Source organism: Falco punctatus (assembly GCF_963210335.1).
Source record: "Falco punctatus genome assembly, chromosome: 2".
Classification (NCBI taxonomy): Eukaryota; Metazoa; Chordata; class Aves; order Falconiformes; family Falconidae; genus Falco; species Falco punctatus.
In genome coordinates this window covers 108,874,941-108,896,841 of record NC_137581.1, presented here as the reverse complement: position 1 = coordinate 108,896,841, position 21,901 = coordinate 108,874,941, and the positions used below count along the sequence as shown (strand labels likewise).

Genomic DNA, 21,901 nt, shown 5'->3' with positions numbered 1-21,901 from the left:
TTCATATAGCATGAAGTAAAACAAGATATCACATCTGATTAGAGTTGCCAGGAGATACTGTTGTAATAATCCTGACCTAAGAAGCAAAACAGCACCACTGATTTAACACTGAAATAGACGCACTATTTTATTGCTTTGCTGTGTATGATCCATTTTTGTTGTCTCAGAAGCTGAAGAAAGAGACCTTGCTAAATATTTTTTGAGTGAAGAAAGAATATGAGTATATATGCTCAACCTCAAACAGAGGAATTGCCCCTTCTGGAATCGGTGGGATATCTCCTGCTTGAATCTTACTTTTTTTTTTTTTTTTTTTTAAGTGAATCTGGGCTGAAAGGTGTTTCTTTATTTCGCTTTTCTCATTGTCTTCACTCTTAAACAACCTGATATGGAGAAGCAGACTTTGACAGAGGGCAGGAACACAGAAGGAAAAGTAGGTGGGGATGGTTGGAAAGAAGGAAGAGATAAAAATGCTTTAATTCTCAATATTGAAGCCTTTGCAAAGGCTGCTGCAGCGGCACAATTAACTTAGGAAGATGCTAAATGAGAACAACTTTGTGGAAGAAACCCAGGATTTCATTCTTTGTGCCTGCTGCCACAAGTGAGTAGGACGGGAATTCCTCATGTGATCTGTTACTGAACAGAACCCGTTTGTAAGGTAAATCTGTTGCAGAAGGTGGCAGGCAGCTGACTTCTTTCTCTGCCAAAGTATCTCCCTCTGGCCCTGCCCAAGGGACCAGAATATTTGCGCTGCAGGACATAAGGGCATTATCAGTGTTTTGTGCTATGACCGTGTGTTGTCCTTGCTGAAATATAAAGAAATGCTTAAAAGACATGGTGAAACAGCATTTAACAGCCATAGCCTCCTAAATTATGTTACGTGTTCTTTATATATCAAGCCCTAACAATAGAATCAGATGCAAACCTGATTTCCAAAGGCTGGCTAAAATATGGAACAGCTTGCATTAAGGCAGCAATAAAGCAAGCAGCATAAATCAGTTTAGCAGAAAGCTGGATACATTTTTCAAGGATGGAAAGAAAAGTCACTAGCATTGCAAAAGAGTTTGAAGATGACATATATGGTCAATTGATTTGTTTTTCTTGTTTGTGGGCTCAGGATAAGGCCTCCTTCGGGTTCCATGAAATATTGAGAAAAAAAGACCATGAATAAATATAAAGTGCATTATCATTATAGAGCATATGGTGTATTAAATTATCTGTTGTGCCCTCAGAAATAAATACAATCCATAAAATAAGCAATTGTGACATAAAATAAAGGCTAAGTTTTTCACAACATTCTAGCACATGAAAGGCAGTTTTCTCAAGTCCTTATAATGGGCTCACATATATTAAATACTCAAAAAAGCACCCCATGGCCCAGGCCTGCAAAGAATATGAGGAGGCTTTGCTGACACCTTTCTCTTTGAAATGCTGAGCCTTTAATTTGAAGATATAATTCTAGCCCCTCCGAAATCAGGATAAATGTGTGTAATGATGTTTCTATACCCCATATGATAACCGAACGGCTTTTCATATTTTCAAAACTATTGTAACTTGATCTAGAAATCATGCTTTTTAAAGAGGTAGCTGAGAATGTCATCTTTGATGCTCTGCAATTGTTGTTCCACAATTAAGCCATTGGCAGAAACTTGGTGATCGTGTTTATACTGAAAGCCACCAGTGGAAACAGAGTTCCAAGAATTAGGTATTTTTATTGTATTCAACTTCAAACCAAAGGTCTTGCTTTCAAAATTTCACTCACAGCTTGCTAATGTCTGAATGAAGCCATGTAAACTGCAAAATAGCTATTTTCTGGAAGCTGATAGCTAAGAACTCCTTTTAGAAATCAATTGAAAACTGGGACAGGATAGATTTACAGATATCTTTGTCATTAATAAAGGAAAAGGGAAGAAATTCAATTAATATTATTAACCCCCCAAAATTTAGTAACACAAAAAAGCATCACACGCAAGAGTAGCTTTTTTTCAATATGCCAGAGAAAAGAATAGCAAGAAAAGCAAGAAAGCTGTAATGCAAGAAGCTGTAGTGCAAGAAAACAGACAGATACAAAGATGTGGCCCACCCTGTGCACAAACTTTATGAATCCCTCCCAGATTACCCACCAGGGTAAAACCATAATATCTCCTAGAAGAACCTTTTGTCATGCATAAAGGATATGCAATTGCTCTGGTCATCCTGAATTTGACAAGAAAGAGATAGCTGCAGTCACTTCAGCCCTACACTCAATGCTTACGTAGGGCACTGGAAGTGTGAAGAACGAGTTCTTTTTATTTAAGGGCAGATAAATGCAAGTCCTGCAGGACAGGAGTTTTACTACTGCATACCCTCTCTATCACTGAGTGACTGACAACTTCTATTTGTACACTTAGGAAGCAGAGGAAAAGGAAGGGAATTCTTGCTAACCAGGTCAGAGAAGCATCCTTAATAATAATAATCTTGAAAGAAATGAGATGTATAAAATATATTCAGGCTACTTTCTGTGTGTTTGTACATCTTGCACATTGTAATTAAAATTGCCATTTCACCAAGTGGCATGAATTTCACACACTATTTTTAAACTGCAACTTGACATCATCATTTCACAACACGAACAACCACTCACTTGTTTATACAGCTGAAAGATTTGTGGGGGGTAACAGTACTGTTATTGTTATATTTCAAAATATGGACTGTATTTAAAATACTTACATGTTAAATATGGGTACCAATATTTCCTAGGAGGACTTTATTCAGTAAATCCTGCCCCCATGATAGGTTTGCCTGCATACTACTACTTTCTTTTTTTAGAGTGCCATTGGTATTAGTGCTAGATTAACAAGGAGCATTAATAGTAGAACAGAATCAAGAAAGAGATGGATAATATGAATATCTAAGTGTTACTGTGGGAGCTACATACATACTTGAAGAAACAGTGTAGCCCTACAAAAAGCTCCACGTACCAAGTCATATTTTTTTTTTTTTTTAAATCTTCTTAATTGTCTTCCTGTATCACTCTAATCAGCACTGGGATAACGTGATTAGTGGGTTAAAGAAAATACCCTAGTATGAGGATAAAAGCTGAAACAGTAGCTTTTACTTCAGGTCAGGCTGAGAGAAGGAATCTCTGAATACTGTAGAACTACAGCTCCAGCTCTGCATCGCCTCCTGCACACATTTTTACAGACTTGAAATTAATTTAGAGATAAAGTCAGCACTCAGCAGTGAACAGGTCCTATACAGACGTGAAAACCTGTGCTGTCATGTTGCTGGGCCTCAGAGCTGAATGTTACTTTGTCATAGCCTTGAATAAGAAGAAGACAGTGTTTTTAAATACGCTGGAAGGAACATCAGTAACTCAGAAGGATCAGCCCTGTTGCAGGCATGCAAAAACAACCGCTGCCAATTTAGAAGCAAGTTGAAAGAACTAGAAAATATGTCCCTATATGTATAAATAATTAAATCTAACAGAAAATACTCTAAAATCCTGTTTCTTCTCCCCTGTCTGCCTGAAACTGTTCGTTTTTTTTCCAGCGCTATGCTTGACAACAATATTAATTGCCAAAACACTGTAATGAATGCACTGAGTCAGGTGCTAATGAGATTTCATTGTTGCAGGAGGGAAAACAGTTCGATCACAAGCTCTCATTTCACTTTGCCTTTTCTTATTTTCCAGCCTGAGCCTCACCAGTGCCGGCACAGAGGGGCGTGAGGTGATCCTAGACTCTTGCCAGGTACAGAAACCCCTAGCTGAGAAGCGTCAAGAAGCCATCTGCATTGCCTCGGCTGGTGCAGCGCACACACACCTGATCCGAAGGCTTGTTTGTGTTGGGCTTTCCTGAAATCCTCTTGGCGATCTGTAGAGCTTATCCACTCCTGGGTTTGCCGCTGCCACTCTAGTGATGTCCTAGCTTGCCGGTCCAGGGAACTCTTTGTTTCATCTACGTTCGGTGCATGCTGCCTCTCAAGAGAGCTTCCTTTCCTCTCTGCTGAGCCTCCGCGCTGGCCGGGGACTATTTGCTGCCTTAAACCCTGACCAGGGGGCGGGTCGGGTGGTGGTGGAAGATCTAAAAAACGTGAATAAGATTTAGATGAACTAATTTTTTAATTGAAACAGAAGGTCTATTTGATGCTGAAAAGAAAAGTCCCTTGCACATGGCATGAATCACTTCATTTGCTGATTTCAAAAGGAGGAAATTTGATGTTAATCAGAAATGTGTTTCTACCTTCGGCTAGTTTTTTATTCAGGTTATCGTGTTGCTAGCTCTTTCCAGCTGCCATAAAAATCAATAGACTCTGAGCCCTGACTTACATTTCAAAGCATGGGATTTATTTTCTGTGGGGTATACTACAGCTGGCTTGTTCAGTAAGGGCAAGCAATTAAGAAAGGCAATGAAAAACTGATCTGTGCTAGTTGACAGTTTCACCCCATCATATTGGGCCTTGCTTCATCCTCCCCATTTTTTTAGCTTCACTTTTAGCCTGAGATTTAAATTCAAATTCTAAATATTCAACTTATCAAAATGAATAAAATACCACAAAAAAGTTTGGGAAAAATTGTTCAGAAAACCTACTGTCATCGAAAAAGCATCAACACATCTGCGAAAAAAGCATGTGTAAATGGAACCGCCAAACTATGGGTGAGCATTTTATTCAAATACTATTTGAAAGCTCAGCCAAGAGCTAGAGTCTTCGCAGACAAGAGGATGGCCGCTCTTAAGTTTAGCAGTCTTGCAAATACAACCAACCAAAATACAATTTCAGCTGAATACTGAAAGATGCTTGGCTGGTCTCTAACAACTCCGTCCTTAACAAGCTTATCATGTCGATTACTAAGATGTTTGTAGAAGTCAAGATCAAGCTTCTAGTCACATTTGTGGAGACAAAAGTATATTTTGTTTATTAGCCCTTGACCCAAGGTATTTAGAAAATCTGGATAGCTATAATTCTAAATTTAAGATTTTAATGTAAACTATATGATGGACTTACAATAGTTCAGAAAAAACTCAGATTATTAAAAAAAAACCAGCCACCAAACTTCAGGAAAGGGAAAAATCTTTACTATTTTAATGAAAACTTCCCCACATCGTATATGCACTTTATAGGTAGAACACCTGCTAGTATGTCTGGTTTTGGGCAATGCATAGCCCAAATAAACCTGTGCAGCCCAACCAACTTCACTAAACCTATGCTAGTTTACACTAAGCAAGGGTCTGTCCTGCCTGTGTTTTCTATCTTACAGTGTTGTGAAGGTTTATCAAGGAACTGAACTTGGCTCAGTAACAGGCATGGAAAACCTCTGCTTTGCCTGCAGGGAAGTGTGATGTTTATAACTCTAGTGAAACTGATATTCATTTTATAAATCAGTGAGGAGGCCTTTGGAGGGAATTTATTTTGAAGTCTGTAATTTGGCTTTATATATTGCTACACAGACTTTTTTTGTGTCCTTGCTGTTGGAGGTGATACTTACACCTCATATATAGGGCAGAAATGCTTCCAAAGTTGCTGAGATGTCATTCCAGTCAACATTACCTCTTACATATAAATGAGGATGTGTGGGTAATTTGTGTCTACAAGGGAAAGAAGTTACATCTGATGTTGCTGCTGTACCTTTGTTCACAGCTGAAGTGCCATACCCCAGATTAAGATATCTACCTTCTGGCTAGAACAGCCTTATAATAATCTGTCAGTGAGCCTGGTGCATGCTTTATGTTCAGCACTAATTTATTTGAGAAATTTTTAGTTATGAATATAGATGTGACCTTTCATGACAATGACTATACTTGAGTTACTGTAGGTGGAAGCGGGAGGGTATAGAGCTTGCCAATGTTAAAATTGCTTTATAGTGTTGGCTTCCAAAATGGCATTTCTTATAATTGATTTTATTGCGATCATAACCAGTTAATGTACAGAACCACAACACTGGCATCTGCTTATGCAATCTGAAATAGAGATTACTGAAGCTGTGATTTATAAGCACTTGCTGGAGGTGCACTGAATCTAATAAACAGTCATAACATGACATCTGACAACACAATTTTGCAAGATAAAATATTTACCATTCAATATAAACAAAAAATTTAAGTAGTCGTGTAGAAAAAAAAAGTTTAAATTATTGCAGTATTAAACTTCTTAACATACAGTACCCTTCTTCAGCAATTGCCATCTAGTAGTTGTTATTAATAAGATACTGAGAAGGAAACAAAGTCTGTACCTAAATCATACTGTATGTTCTAGATTAGCTGCAACTCCTGGAACCACTGTAGACTTATGCTGCTGATCTACTATTAACCTGATTCTTGCTCTTATCCATCTGCAAAATGGGTATAATGATTGCCTTATGCATAGAAGTGAAATGAAAAACCATGTTTGTAAAGTTCTTTGGGTGTTTTAGACCTGTGGATGAGCTCAAATGCATTAGGGCTCAGAATTGCTTGGTCAATCCCAGGTTCTCCTACTTGCTTTTTCTAACCGCAGCGTAAGCATAATGGTATTGCCTCTCTTCATAAAGTTCATTGCAATATTTCACACCAAACATCCAGCTACCATTTTTAATTTCTGTATACCAGAGATTCCTAAATTCAGTTAGTTTACATACACACAGGTGACAGCAGCAATCTTTACCTTCCTTTATTGACAAATGTTCTTTTGCAAATTTAGCTATGGCTCAGACTTGCTGTTACACTTTAATGACTCGCATTCAGTAAGCGTTGAAGTGGAAGAACTGTACAATTTGTGTTTGTTTGTCCCTGTGGTAAGACAGGATGGGAAAGGATCCTCTATTACTCCAGGACACTGTAGATTTTTGGAACATATAGTAAGCCCTTAAATTAGGTTTATAAGAGACAAATATTAAGCTAACAGTGTCCGAAAGCTGTTGCAGTTACTGCCTGTGTCTGAGAGGTGGACTGTTGAAGGAAACTGTATATCACTGGTATTCTGACTCAAATATATGAAACCCCAATAAGGCTGGTATTTTATAAAGAATAAATAAAAGACAACAGGATATTCCTCTTTTTAAATAGATCTTACAATCCAATCTCTTTCACTAATTTGAAACATCACCAGATTTTTACAGTGGAGTCACTCCCCAAGGAGTCACAATTCCCTCTGTCTCATGACCTGAACTGGATTGATATTAATTTTCTGGTACCCATATTATTGTTAAACATTTATATAGCAATAGTACTCAAAAGCAGAAGGATTAAGGTCCCACCATACTAGTGCACTATAAACTCCCATGTACACAGAATTTGTGGCCCACGAGGCTCATAGTTCAGGGTGACAGGATATGTCATGCAAAAGGGTTAAATTAACGTATGCACAGAAAGAGTATTGCCAGCACCGCAAGTGATACCCACAATTTCCAGTTACTATTTGCAAAGACACATCTATTTAATGGATCTGTGTAGCAGGCAGGCCTCCAGAAGAGGAGGGCATTAATGTTTAAACCTACTCAGATCTGTATGAGTAGAGTCTAATGAGTGGAGTCTAAGCTAATTTTAGCTGTTTCCCCAAATAGGGTAGTGAGGATGAGCCATAGAGCATGAGATGTAACAACAACCCCTTTGGTGAAGACTTTCACTTCTGGAATCTGTTCTCAACCTTTGTGGTGTGACAAACATGTCAGAGCATACTGCAAAATTGTATCTGTACACATGATAACATGACTGAGAGGAGAGCTCTGGTGGTTTTAGTGGCCACTGACCACCTTGCAAGCTCTAAATATATCTTACATATGTACAAAGAGTAATAAATAGCACATTATAAATAAACCAAACTAAATATACTAGCAAATCTATTATGTTACCTGTCCAAAGAAGATAATGAAGGGAGTTGGACTTGATGATCCTTATGGGTGCATTCCAACTCAGGATATTCTACAATTCTCAAGTAATTTTTACTGGAATAAGGAGGATATTTATACTAAAATCTGAAGGTGGGTTTGGTTTTTTTTTTTTTTTTTTCATTTTTACACTTTCCCCATATACTGGAAGATTTGTCAAGGTGTACTTAAGATGAGGAGATGACTCGCTAGCATCACACCCAGTCCCATGGCCCAGATAGTGTTAGAAGAGCCACTGAGAGAGGTGGGACAGTCTAGATCTCAGAATTGACCCGCATTGAACACTGAAAGAGAGGTCAGCATGGGGAAAGTGATCACATCTCCATCTGCACGTTATTATGGATAACCTTAGTGGTGTTTTTCCATTTAATTTCCACTATAATGCTGTTTTTCCATTTGCCTGCTTCTCCCCTCTGATTATTTCAACACCTACACGTGCCAGGGACGAGATCAGAAGAAATGAGAGGGAGGTAGCCAGCCAGTCACCTTCCTATCCAGTCCTCCTCAAAAAGTAACAGGTAGCAATTGTGTGTTTGCCAAACTCAAAAGGAGGCAGACAGAGATAATGGAAGACTGAGCTGATCTTAGGCGTCAGAAGAGCAGAACAGACATGCTTCAAATTTCCAGATGGGAAGCAGTGGCCAGAGAGAAGCAGAGATGTCAAAGAGGAAACAAAGTCACTGAGGTCAGTGGATGTCAGGAATGAAGCAGCACGGACAAGACGTGAGGCAGAATCATGAGAAAAGCGTGGCATGTGTTGCTGTAGCTGTTGGGTGGCTGTCAAAACCAGCACAAACCAAACAGAGCATTGTGAGACTGGCTCTACGCTTCTCCTTAGGAATCCATGGCTCACTGCTACCGCTGGCAGCAGCCACTTTCCCTAAACGTAAAATTACCCAGAGGCCATTTTTTTTTAATGTCAGCTCACGTGCAATGCAGTCATTTTTGGGTAAGATTTATACTGAGGTTTGAGGAAACCTGAGAGATACTAATACGTTTGGAGCTGAAACAAAGAAAGGGTCCTTGCAGGTTCACTTAGCCAAGCTCCACTGCTAGCATTGCAATACTGCTCACGTGGGGACCTGGGGACCTCACTTCACCAGACAAAGGATTCACCATAACGTGTGTTCTCCCACTCTGCACACCTGCTGGTTGCAGGTTACCACCAGGGAATTCACCACAACACTTACCATCTGTTATTCCCTCCCTACGATGAGGCAAGGAGGGTTGGTCCAACCGTCCTCCCTTGTGTTTTTTAGTGGGCCTCGGCCTCTGACTCTGATTGACAGCGGCACTGGTGTTGCTGTCAGTAGAAAAAGGACTGCTCGGCCGAGGTCTCTGAGAGGAAGGATACGCTTTGCCTAAAAAAAAGAAAGAGAAACCAGATGAAAAAATGTTATTGCCTTGAAATGGGCTGTTCTATCAATGTCTGTTCCAAAACATTAAATCTGGACTAATTCTCTGAGGCAAGCAAGTGTCCCCTTGAGGTACCCACTGATGACAACTGCTTTAAGACACGCCACAACAAGCGAAGTGGGAAACTTGGCATTCTTTTGTCTTTAACTTTTATAGTTAAAAACATTCCATCTGTTGTGATAAAACTACTGTATGCCATGTAACTCCTACCTGCTCTATGTGCTGAACAGATGTGTCATAACAACTCCTCAGCCTTGAGCAGGGAAGGAAAACAGTTCTGCAATCATATCAAATTTATCTCCTCCTGCCTTCCACCTTCATGTTTGCCAAGCCAGATTCTCATTTTAGGGGCTCCCATATGCACTTTATACCTGGAATAACTCCAGTGAGATAAACATAACTGATTTTGCAAGCTATGCAGCAGTATAGTTTTGTATACTTAAGGGCTCTGTTCTCAAGAAATAAAAATGGGGGTATATTTGAATGCTAAAGTTTTCCTGTTAATTTTCAGTATTTTTATATGTTAAAAAAGATGTATTCTGACTGAATTTATTCCTCAGATTATATATACACACACACACACTAATCAAGCTACACAATTACTCTTAAAAAAATGTCTTTGATGCTGTTCTGTGGAGCAAATCATTAAGAGCATCATGCAGGAACTGCAGGAGGACAGTCCATTTACTACATTCACTTCCTCTTATTTTGATATTTTTATTCAGTTAGCTTAACTAGGCTTAGTGTTTAATAAAAATGGATGAATATTAAAGATCATGTTTTATGTTCTTTTTTTTCACCTGTATGTCATTCTTGCCAAGTATCTCGGGGATGTTAACATTTTAATTCATTTAGAACTGGTACTTAAAATTCTTACATGTTTTAATCCTATCTGCAGTAGAAAATGCATTAGCCAGTCAAAACTCCTGCTCTTTCAGTGCTGCTGTTGGCCCAGGTGGCGTAAGTGGATGGAGAGTGGCGAAATGGCTGCTTGTTATTTTTCTCAACTGACACCAAGCTGGTAAGAAGTTTTTCATCATCTGGTTAACTTAGACCAGGGTCTGCCCTGCTGTGAGTTATGTTTTCAAGTAAAACTTTTCAAAAGATGTGCTTAATTCCAGGATGCTGTCACATACGGCCTGATCTAGATAAACCTAAACATGAGTAATATGCTACCCACTGTATTATTTGAAATAGTCTTGGTTCAAAGAAGGCAAAGTGAAAAAAGTAGCCATAATCTCTCTAACCGGGTGTTTCACATTAATATATACATTTTAGAATAACGTCTTGGTATTTGACTTCAGAGATTTGCTGACTGTCTCAGGCCTGATCTTCTACCTTCTGACATGACGCTTAGGGACATCATTTAGTGGTAGACTTGGTAGAGTTAGGTTAACAGTTGAACAGGGTGACCTTAAGGGTCTTTTCCAACTCAAATGACTCTGATTCTATGACTGATGTGCACCCTGAGGAGGACACCGCTGTAAGGCAGGCTTGTCTCCCAGCTGCGTGTCACTGCCAGCTATTGGAGGTTACTGCATTTGAGCCTCTCATGGGGACATTCCCTAACTCTCCTCTATCAGTATAAACCTAATTGAACTTAAACAGTATGAAAAGTATGCCTTTGCTAACCTGGCTCATTTTAACTGAAATGGGTTACAGAACGCGCACCCAAGCAGTTAATTCTGGAGCTGGGAGAAAGCAGTAATAAGCGTTTGGGGGAAGGCTGGAAACATTAACCTCTACAGCTGGCACAGCTGCAGCCAAGGACAAGTGATCAAGCTCTTTTTTCATAGATAAGGATGAGACAGGAAATGAACACCAAAAAAAAAAAAATATTAAAATTTCATTTAGAAATCAGAAAGAAGACCAATAATGCAAAGAAATTCAGATATGAGCCTGAAATTCCATCCTAGCTCACAGCACATTGCACGGATGTTTTGCGAAAACAAACACAGAACATGCAAGTGCAAACAGCGGGTGCTGGATGAAGATTCTTCACACTTAATTCTCTTGACTAAAGAAATGTGATTATTCATTCAGAATGTTGGTTTGAAAAAGAAATAGACGCCAAACATTCTCTTTTAGCCCTCCATGAAAATGAGGGAAATTAAATAGCACTGACCTAAATCAGACATGGGGCAAGCACAAAAGATGTGCAGGCTCCCAAAACACATTTTTCTATGCACCTAATAACCGATTACAGCATCTTGTATTTGTATGCAGCCCTTCCAGTAAGAGCTGCTGAGCAGTGTCAGACTCTGTAGTAGATTTAGTGTGAGTAAACGGAGACAAGGATGAATCCACTAATTCTTGATTTAATTTCCCAAGGGTGTTAAAAAGGAAAACTGTCTGAACTTCATGGCAAATCACATGATGGTTTCTCAAAACTACAATCAAAGTGTCTGGCAGGGGAGATTCCTTGCATCTGGCTTTACCAGCGCCTCTTATGCCTGGTAATCAAACATACCCACATGAGGCTATCAAGTTGGACTTTATATCGATGAGAATATTGAATGGGTGAAAATAACTGTCCAGACTGCAAAGGAGTAAAGTGTCAGGACCTTCAAACTCCCTCCAGAGGAATGAACAGAAATAATACTGCTGTTTCTCCACTACAAGACACCATTTTGCAGGATGCGAGGTTTGCTGCGGTGTAGCAGGTCCATGATAGGCATGTGTGATTGATCCACGCTACCCTGGGAGGTACCATAGCGTAATGAAACTGCAGTAAGCAATGGGGAGTTATTTCCATTAACTGAGTTTTTTTGTGGGGAAAAGAGGGGAGGGCTGTTTGCTGACATGTTGGGTTTATTTTCTTTCCATTTTGCCTGCTGGATCAAATAAGAGAGTAAGAAGGTAATAATAAAAAAAATGTCTACCACAACTGTTGGATACTTTGTTGTACCCCAGACTCTAATAGTCCGAGGAATTACATGCAAATACTCAGTTTAAAAGCATTCGTGACCTAATTAAGCTAGGAAAATGTAACTGACGAGAAGGCTCTCATTCTTTCCTTCTACTTTCAGTTTACGTAGCTACACTGAGAAATTATATTTATTTAAAAGTGTTGATGTGTTTGTGTGTCCATTTACTTTTGTATTGTGTGTGTTTGTGGGAAACTGTACTTCTCAACGGCTGATCTGCTGACATTAACTCTGGGTGAATCTTTGCATTAGCTTATACTGAGGCCAAGAACGACACCAAAAAAAAGTTGGGAAGGATTTGCACTTTTCATTCAAGACTGCTTAGAAGATTCTTCAAGCAAAACAGTAGATTTTAAATTACATTTTGACCAAATGCACCCATAGCAGTGAAGGTCGACATCAGGTTTTGGTTTGTTTTGCTTTGTTTTTTTCAGATGATGAGACAGATTTACTTAGCCAACTTTCCACTAGTGTAAGAAGAAAGTGAGGGTTATAACTACTTTTAATGGTGAAATAACTGTCTTTTAAGGATGATTATGTCTGACCAAAGTCAATGGCAAAAGTCCCAGTGATATGACAAAAGCTGTATCAGTTCACCCTGTAGTTTGTTGGCAACACAGGACTTTGCCATTGATTCTTTTCTTTATTCCTAATGTTCCTAAAATGCAGTGTTTGCCATGAAGTCATTGCATGCAGAAAGCCTGAGGTTTTCAGCGCTAACATGTGGAGACATCTCTCATGAATGCACACATTTTACTGAAGGATAGACTTCATACCAGACTAACAGTAAAAAAATTGAAATTATAGGAACATTATGGGACCTGTGGGCAGGAATCAGCTGAAAAACTATAACAAAAATATGACCCAAGGTCATACTTTGCTATTAGATTTGTGGATTTAAATAATTAATTATTTTTGCTATTTTAATAAGACTAAGCAAATTCAAATACTTTTAGTTTCCCCCCAGAATATTTAAAAATAATTTTTGCTTGTATTTTTGCTAGAAATAAAACATACGGAGCTTTAAAAAGTTTGTTTACTAACTTGTATTTACTTTTCTGTTATTTAATTATGTTTACTTTTCATTAATTCATTTTAGTAGATTGGCTGTTTTCAAAAGCAAATAGTCATTTTACCTTTGTTAGATTTAACTTGGCACATTCAGCTGGCATAATTAAAATTAAATTTTACTAAAATATATTAACTTATTGGATTAAACATTTTTGTAAATCAGCTATTAATAATAATAAGGACTTTAAACGGTTTGTATTATTAACAATAAAAGCACACCAATTCACCCCATGCTTAGAAAACCTTCACAGAAAAATACACTTTTGCAAGAAGAGATGCAACAGAAGAGCAGGGATGGAGATAATAGTTCAAACATGATGTTCATCACTGCAAATGTGAAAGATTGTGAGGAGATTTTGCAAAAAATGAAATCATCAAAGACTGCATGGCAGAATTAGTGATCTCTTCACCGAAATATTAAACATAGCATATATAAATAAATCTATAGCAGAGCCAGCACAGAAGGAAACTGCAGCAGATTGAAGGTGCAGATTAAAAGCTTGTGCTATTCACTACTTCAAATCACTAAAAATGGAACGTAATCAAGGTTTCATTAAAATATATTGATAAAAATATCTCCATCCACCTTATTCCATGCATGTTAGACAAGTGTGAGACGCAGGTTCACTGAAAAGAAGAGAATAGGCAGAGACACCCTTCATGCAGAAAGCATCAACTTTGAGTCTACAAACCTGTTCTTGTCAGGCTGGTTCCATCCAGCCTAAAACCAGCTTTATCTGCTGCTGCAACCAGTGCTTGTGCAAAACTGCCGCTGGTAAAGATCGAGTCATCTGAGGAGCTACCTACACTAGATCTATGACTAGAAAAGTTACGGTCCTCATCAGACGCAGAACCCCATCCATTTACCATTGAACCTAAAAACAAATGTAGGGGTCTAGTGAGTTGTGCACATTTGATATTTTTTGATCATCTAAATCTTAAAGACCCACTTAATACGTCCTTTCTCAACAGGAACCCCAAAATTCATTTGACAGAGCTTGGTACAAATGAGCAGTGTTAATCTAAAGCTTAAAGACCAATTTAACATGTCCTTTCACAACAGAAAACCCAAAGTTTATCTGACAAGCCTTGGTAGAAAAGAGCACTATCACAGCTAAGTGGGATCTCATTCATAGCTTACTCCATGTTGCTTTGATCCTGTAAACAAAATTATACATATTTGCTACAAATGTGAAGGTTCCATAATAGGTTCTTTTGAAAGTTAATAGATTTTCCTTGGGGTTGAAGTGGACGTGGTATTTTTTTTTTTATTTGACTTCTAAATCAGTATCTGGTATGATATTTGCATAATGAAGTCTTAATTTAGCACAGCACAAGTGTAAGTCTCAGTAGATATGGCTGAAATCAGACATGGGCTTCAAGAGCTATCCTGAACAAGATTGGCATTATGTAATTTTCTCAATCAAAACCTTAAAACAGATGAGCAATTTAAACAGCTGGAAGAAAGGTGACCTAAAGTAGTTCATTCTAGTGGATTAAAGTTACTTTCTTAAAGGTTAGAAATAATTAACATTCAAGAGCTGAGCAAATACATACTGAAATTCAATACTGAGTCAGTCACTAAGCCAATGCTGGCCTCATGGTACCTTCTAGCTATAGATTACCACCACTACAGGAGAGGAAAGTGATAATAACATCATAAAAATGCAGTCAGAAAACCAGATGCCAGAAAGAGCACATGAAAGAAATATAGAAATCTTGACATAACTGAAATGTAAAGAGCAAATTAGTGATGGAAGGATTCATTTTATTTGCTTTTCATTTATATTTTTTTTTTTCCAATGCATGAAGCATCAACCAGCTACCCAGCGTGGCAAGTACAATATATTTTCAAAAGCTATAGCTCAGTTCAGATTTTTTTCAAAGTACTGAAGTTCTGTTTCTTTTGTGGCTTCAAATGGAATTGAAGGTGTTCTGTACTCCTAAAAATCATGGGTAAATGTCACAGGGTAATTCTAAACTCTGCAGTGGAGCCAGAAGCAAAGGAAACTTAGCTGGCACCAAGCACCTAGTTTTGCTCCAGGAACTTAGTAGCCATGCTAATTAGTTATCAAGTCCAGCTGAGGTGGAGAACTACCAGACTGCTTTTGGGACCTACCCTGCTGCATGTGTTTGAGTAGTGTTGTGTAGACATAATGTATTGTTCTGAAATAGCACAGGCACCTATCTTGAAATACTTGAAATCTTCTTTTAAAAAACAGTGGCATGCATATGTTGAAAAAAAAGTCCAGCAAATGCATGAGAATCTGCAGAGAACTGTTTTTCAAAGATACGAAGACATGGAGAAATACATCATGGCCCTGACATAGCTGTTCAGTTAGCACAGCTGAATTTATGTAAATGTACATACAATGTGTAGCAGTGTAAGTCAACTTCTTCAAAGCCTTTTTATAATCCATGTCCAAGAAAGTATTATTGTGTTAAAAATTGTTAACTAGTAAATCGATAATGGCCTGCATATAAGTCCATACTGATAGACTAACTACTAACAATGGTGTCAAATGTTAAATATATGCTGCATAAAGTAAGTCATGTGTACTATAAATGTATACTGGAATTTAGTCAGTAGCACACTGCACCACAAAGCCCAAGAACAATGGATTATTTTGTGATGCTGCAGTGACAAAACCTTTCAATGTCAGCAAACTGGCAGACTATAATAACAAAAGTCCAAGCACTCCTAAGATACAAGAAAAGAAAATGAAGTGGTCTATGGAGGTCTGACAGGCAGAAAGTGTGTTAAGTGCAACAGAGAGTAACGGAGTTTGATTCTGCTTGCCAAGAGGACACATAAAATTGTTATTTTCCAAACAGACTCTCGACCTGATGCAGACAGATGTAAGGAAGCCTAGATAACAGCAAGGAAAGGCTAAAACTGAATTTCCTCTGAGAAGACAGTTTCTGAACTAACAATCAAAGTGCGATAGGACATCATAGAGAATGGAGAGTAAAAAGGCTTAGCAACAGTTATTGATGATGTATAAGAAGAGATACTACAGATAAAACACTTCATAAAGATGTAAGACAGTGAAATGATATAGCTGAGGACATTTTCAAACAATCACTTATCGACATATTCTGCAAAATATGTAAGCACAAGCTGAAACATAAAAATACAGCTAGACCCATGGATATCAAAGGACGATACTCAGGTGCTAAAAACTTAACTATGTATCTTGTTAGTTTCAGGGGCAGAGGGTTTTGTATGATACATTCTACTGTCTACACAGAGACATAGAAACATATCTGTCCAGAACAGGTATGGCTTCCAGTACCATACGCACAAGACTATGGATGTTTTAAAGGAACTTAGGTTTGAATTTCCATTTGTTCATATTGCTCTGTCCATTTGCTACCCAGTCACTCAGCTGTTACACAACATACAATACACGTGATTATTTTAACGGGACACTTTTAGGGTTTGTCTAGGAACAGCTGCAATTTTTCACCTATTCTTTGGTGGGCTGGACTGAAGTTCATCCAGTCCAAAAAACCCCACCATGTTTTAAGCATGAAATATAACCTACAAAAGCCTGTAATGCACTCTCCAGGATGTGTGTGCACATGCATCACTCTACACACCCATAGACATGCCAGGCTTTCCTAAAAATAGCTAAATTTTAATTATCAGTAGACTGCTGTTATCAGAATGTTATCAGAAGGCTAACCCTATGGGAGAGCCCTGCCTGTCTCTGAACCCCTCTGCATTCCCATGAACAGCAAGCACTAGCAAGGCTAGGAACCGTGCACTCTGCCCCTGGATTGCTTCCCTTTCCCCTCTCCTCCAGCAGCGGCGAGGAGGCACCGCCTGTCAGGCCTAAGGCATAGCTCAGTTCTCGCAGGGACGTGAGCTTTACGGGGGCAACCACACAGTTGACAACTAAAGCAAGCGATGACCCCACCTGCAGTACCGCATCCAGTTCTGGGGTGCTCAGCACAGGGCAGACATGGGCCTGTTGGAGTGGGTGCAGAGGAGGGCCATGAAAATGGTCAGAGGGATGGAACACTTCTGTAAAGAAGGGTTGGGACACTTGGGGTCGTTGAAGCTGGAGAAGGCTCCAGGGAGACCTAACTGCGGCCTTTCAATATATAAAGGGGCTTCTAAGAAAGATGGAGAAAGACTTTTTATCAAGGCCTGTAGAGACAGGACAAGGGGCAATGGTTTTAAACTGAAAGAGGATAGGTTTAGATTGGATACAAGGAAGAAATTTGAGGGTGATGGTGGTGAGGGTGGTGAGGCACTGGAACAGGTTGCCCAGAGAAGTTGTGCATGCTCCATCATTGGAAATGTTCAAAGTGAGGTTGGACAGGACTTTGAGCAACCCGGTCTCATGAAAAATGTCCCTGCCCACTGCAGGGGTGTTGGATTAGATGACCTTTAAAGGTCCTTTCCAACTCAAACCATTCTATGATTCAAGGATTCTATGATACTTCTGGTTGTTTGAAGCAGAGGCAAAACTTTTTTCTTACTGTTGAAGTCAGCAAGTGACCATGAGACACATACAGCACGCACCAGCATATGTGACCAGATAACTAAAGGTGAAATCTCTACATTATCTCTCCTGGTTCCTGAGCTATTCAGTTTTCCTGTCTAAACAATTTTTCCCCAGCAAAACTTGCAGCAGTAAAACCCTGGCTAGATTTGCTGCCCAGAGGTGCGGACACCGCCCAGAAGGCATGAGAGTGCTGGAGCCCAGCCCGGGCACCTCAGGCCACCACACAGCTGCGTTAATGCAGCACACATGGTGTCTGCTTGTTTAAAGGCATCCACTGGCCTCTTGCTTTCCAAATCAGATGCACATTTGTTTTTCTCTGAATAAAAGCAGAATAAGAGATACTGACATCCCTTTCAGATCAGCTGAGTATTTTGAAATGGAATGAAACAGGCTTTTAGTGTCTCCTTTACATGCAGCTCACTATGTGTTTTCCAAAAGCACATTTGAGTTTTCACGCTTTCTGGCAACTGTAAATTTTACTCTTGCTGACAGCAGCAGTAAATGCTTTATGCAGAACAAAATCAACTCTGTGAAAAGTTGAACTCTGTTTTCTTGCTCCATAAAATATCTCTTGGTGTTAATGCAAACAGAAAGCTTTTTTGCTCTCAGGGAAAGGTGAGGGGAATAGAGGTGCTAGCTTCTTGCAGACAGCATTCTACTGCTTTTAGTGGCATTTTGCAGGCAATAAAAATAATATTTTTCTTTGTGAAGTGTACTCTTGATTTACTTTAAAAAAAAATCTAATGCATTTGTGAAGTAAAAGCTGCTCACAACAAACCTAACACTTTTGAAAATTCCATTAGATACCTTCCTGTACATACCAAACTCTATGTGCTTGCCTAAAGTTAACAAATTATGTCTCTGGGACTTGTATGTGTGTGCTTATGTGCTTTCCTTCACAAGGCCATTAAGTACATGCTAATATTAAACCCCTGTTCCTCTGCAGGTTTTTTGGTGGAAAAGGGCTAGGCTGCTTAGGTTTGTGAAGTATGGATTAAGTCCTTGGGGACCGATGCTACTTCAGCTGAAAACATAGAATCATATAGCAGTTTGGTTGGGAAGGGATCTTAAAGATCATCCTGTCCAACCCCGCTGCAACGAGCAGGGCCATCTTCAACTAGATCAAGCTGCCTAGAGCCCCATCCAACCTGACCTTGAATTGCTCCAGGAATGGGGCACCTTCCACCTCTCTGGGCAACCTGTTCCAGTGTTTCACCACCCTCATTGTAAAAAATGTCTTCCTTATATCTAGTCTAAATCCACCTCCTTTTACTTTAAAACCATTACCCCTTGTTCTATCACAATAGGCCATGCTAAAAAGTTTGTCCCCATCTTTCTTGTAGGCCCCCTGAAAGTACTGAAAGGCTGCAATAAGGTCTCCCCAGAGCCTTCTCTTCTCCAGGCTGAACAACCCCAACTCTCTCAGCCTTTCCACATAGCAGAGGTGCTCCACCTCTCTGATCAATTTTGTGGCCCTCCTCTAGACCCGCTCCAACAGGCCCCTGTCTTTCCTGTGGTGAGGGCTCCAGAGCTGGAATCAGTTACAGAATTCCTTTAGCCTTTGTGCAGGAGAAAGACATTATCCTCTTTTGGATATGTTTGACTACTGTCATAATTACAAGGAAAGAATGTCCACTGAATTTGGTGGAAGTGATGGAACAAAAGGGGAAATAGTCATTGCACCATTAAAATAAGAAAGAGTAATAGAAGGGGCTGAATGCAGAATATAAATATGATCACACTTCAAAAATTAGATCTGGTCTTCTACTTTATGTTATGCTTTGCCATAAAAGCCCAAATATTTAAATGTATACACCTGAAATAACCCCTTCAGTTTTAAAATTTGTATTATGGGGCAGGAAACACTAAACAAAAGGAGGTAAAAGTCATATACATACATATATGGCGCTTCTCAGGTCCAACCATAATTAGTGTCCTTCAGAAAAATTTAATGAAAAATGAATCTATGTCACTTAGCCAAATTTATTTGTTTGCATTTTCAATCTTTCTAGATTTTTTGGTTTCCATATTGCTGAAAGGCACAAAAAATTCTCAAATTTATTCAAGCTGTTAGAAAAGAAATGCACACAGAACACTAAGTAGTTGCTCAAATGTTGCTGAGCAGTAAAATACTATGATAAAGTGGCATCTTGCTGTGTCTCTATTACTTCTTCAGCACTAAAATTAATTTATGATCAGTCATCAATTCATTTACATGTCGTTTTATGCTAAATCTATCGTTGCTGATGAATGCATATCCCTAGATCCATTAAGCTAGAGTAAAGTCTGTGCTTTATAATATGACCCTGCTAATTGTTGCATTACCATTTTTATGAGATACAAAAAGTAGCAGTTTCCTATTTTCTGAGCACACATTTAATCCATGAAACACATTCTTCCTATTAAATGCAATCTGTCTAACTGCTTATAAAATAGAATTTTTTGCAATAGGTATCCCTAAGCAAATCAATATAAATACTGAACTCTGCCACAGTAAATTACGGCTTGTGAAAATGATTTTGTGTAATTTCCAAGAATTATTCCGTTTGTGCTCAGACACAATGAATGAACAACTTTTACCATACAGACAGTGATCAGTGATTCTTTTAATCAAGACCAAAACATGCCAAATAAGGGATTTTCTTCCTCGCTGGGCTATACAGCCTAGGGAGATGTTTATAATTTCAGATCTATATAATTCTACTGGGGAAAAAACCCCTGTTATCCATTTGCAGTAGTACTGTTTACAAGAATATCTCTTTGCTTATATCAGTTTGTATCAGTTAAGTAGAAAAGGGCTTGTTCCAATTTACATCCTAGTTAATGGGTGTATCTCTTCCCTCAGTCAAAATGCACCAGGATGGAAGATGTACCAACTCTCACTGCTAGCTTCACTGGTGGTGCTGGGGGAGGAGAAGGTAAGGAGAGAGCAAAAAAAAACCCCAGACCATAATACTTTGATCTGACAAAGCTAGTGTTGTTCCTAGTGATTTCAGTGAGAAGCAAATTAATTTCTTATATAGTCATCATATGCAATTAATTAAGTCTATTAAAGTAGAATAACATAACAGATTCTTTGTGACCATTCATGCCATAACTGCACAGCAATTCATTATACAGGCAAATATTCAACATAAGCAAAAAAAAAAAAATCCCACCATATTTAAATGTGTGTCTGAAAGCAAAAATAACCCTAAATGTGAAATAAAAGTCACGTGAGAAGAATTTTTACAGTTGCTTTTCAGTTCTTACAACCCCCCACCCCACCCCCCCCAATCAGACTAAGTAACAAACCATGCTGCGAACAAATCAAAACTTTGGCTTTAATTTCATATTCTATCCCACAATCATTCAAATATAAAGCTCCCTCCTTGAGTTTTCTTTGCAATATCTGGAAAATGTTAAGAAATAGTTACTGTGCATTCCTCCTTTCTTTTCACTTTATTATACATGTCAACATTATGTCTCTGCCACCTGCAAAGAGAAAAGCTTAATAGTAGAGATAAAATCCTTGTCTGAATCTTCAGTTAGCTGTAACTAAAAGTTGAGGGCCTGGAAGACAACCTGACTTTTAAAGGAGAAACACTGTAGTTTCACAGGAATTTAACGGTCTGAGCTCGGTTTGCACAGCACCAGTGTTTCCCCTCAGAGAATCCCGTATTTGGCATCAGATGAAAACCTTGGTCTCAGCTCAGCCAGAAAGGACAAAGTACCATTTCACTCCCAGAGTGGATATCTTCAAGCCATCACTGAGGCACGCTAACAGCACAGGGTGAGGAAACTCGCCATGCTCACCGTACAGCAACTCTGAAGGAAGTCTGAACCCAGATTCCTCACAATTTAGATTTCTCACAAACACTGAATTCGCAGGATGCACTTCAAAATGAACAGAAATATTGCTTTATCTGGGTTAGCTGTTCTCATTTGTCTCCATTTTTTAATAAAATGTTTAAAGAAGTGAAAGCATGGTATACAAATTCCTAGGGAAATGCTGGTTTAAGTCACCAAAAGCCCTATGAAAAGAAGTAGCCTGTATATTCAAAGTGCAAGAAAGGACAATTTAGTTGTTCTACAGTATTCTAAAGACACTCGAATTAGAGAATGAGAAACATCTTAGAAACAATGAATGC

General features: G+C 38.8%; 1 protein-coding gene across 3 annotated transcripts in view; it reads right to left on the bottom strand.

The window, feature by feature from the left end:
* ROBO2 (roundabout guidance receptor 2) overlaps window positions 1–21,901 on the bottom strand; it is a 497,184-nt gene that overhangs the window by 28,301 nt on the left and 446,982 nt on the right. Inside the window, exons 25-27 of one of the 3 annotated variants that reach the window (XM_080374487.1) lie at window positions 13,947–14,129; window positions 9,031–9,201; window positions 3,801–4,061 (exon numbers count right to left, since the gene is read on the bottom strand). In XM_080374487.1, coding sequence (XP_080230613.1) covers window positions 3,801–4,061; window positions 9,031–9,201; window positions 13,947–14,129 — 615 coding nt within the window. The remainder of the gene's footprint in view (window positions 1–3,800; window positions 4,062–9,030; window positions 9,202–13,946; window positions 14,130–21,901) is intronic. The other 2 variants (XM_080374488.1, XM_080374489.1) reach the window with 2 other exon arrangements.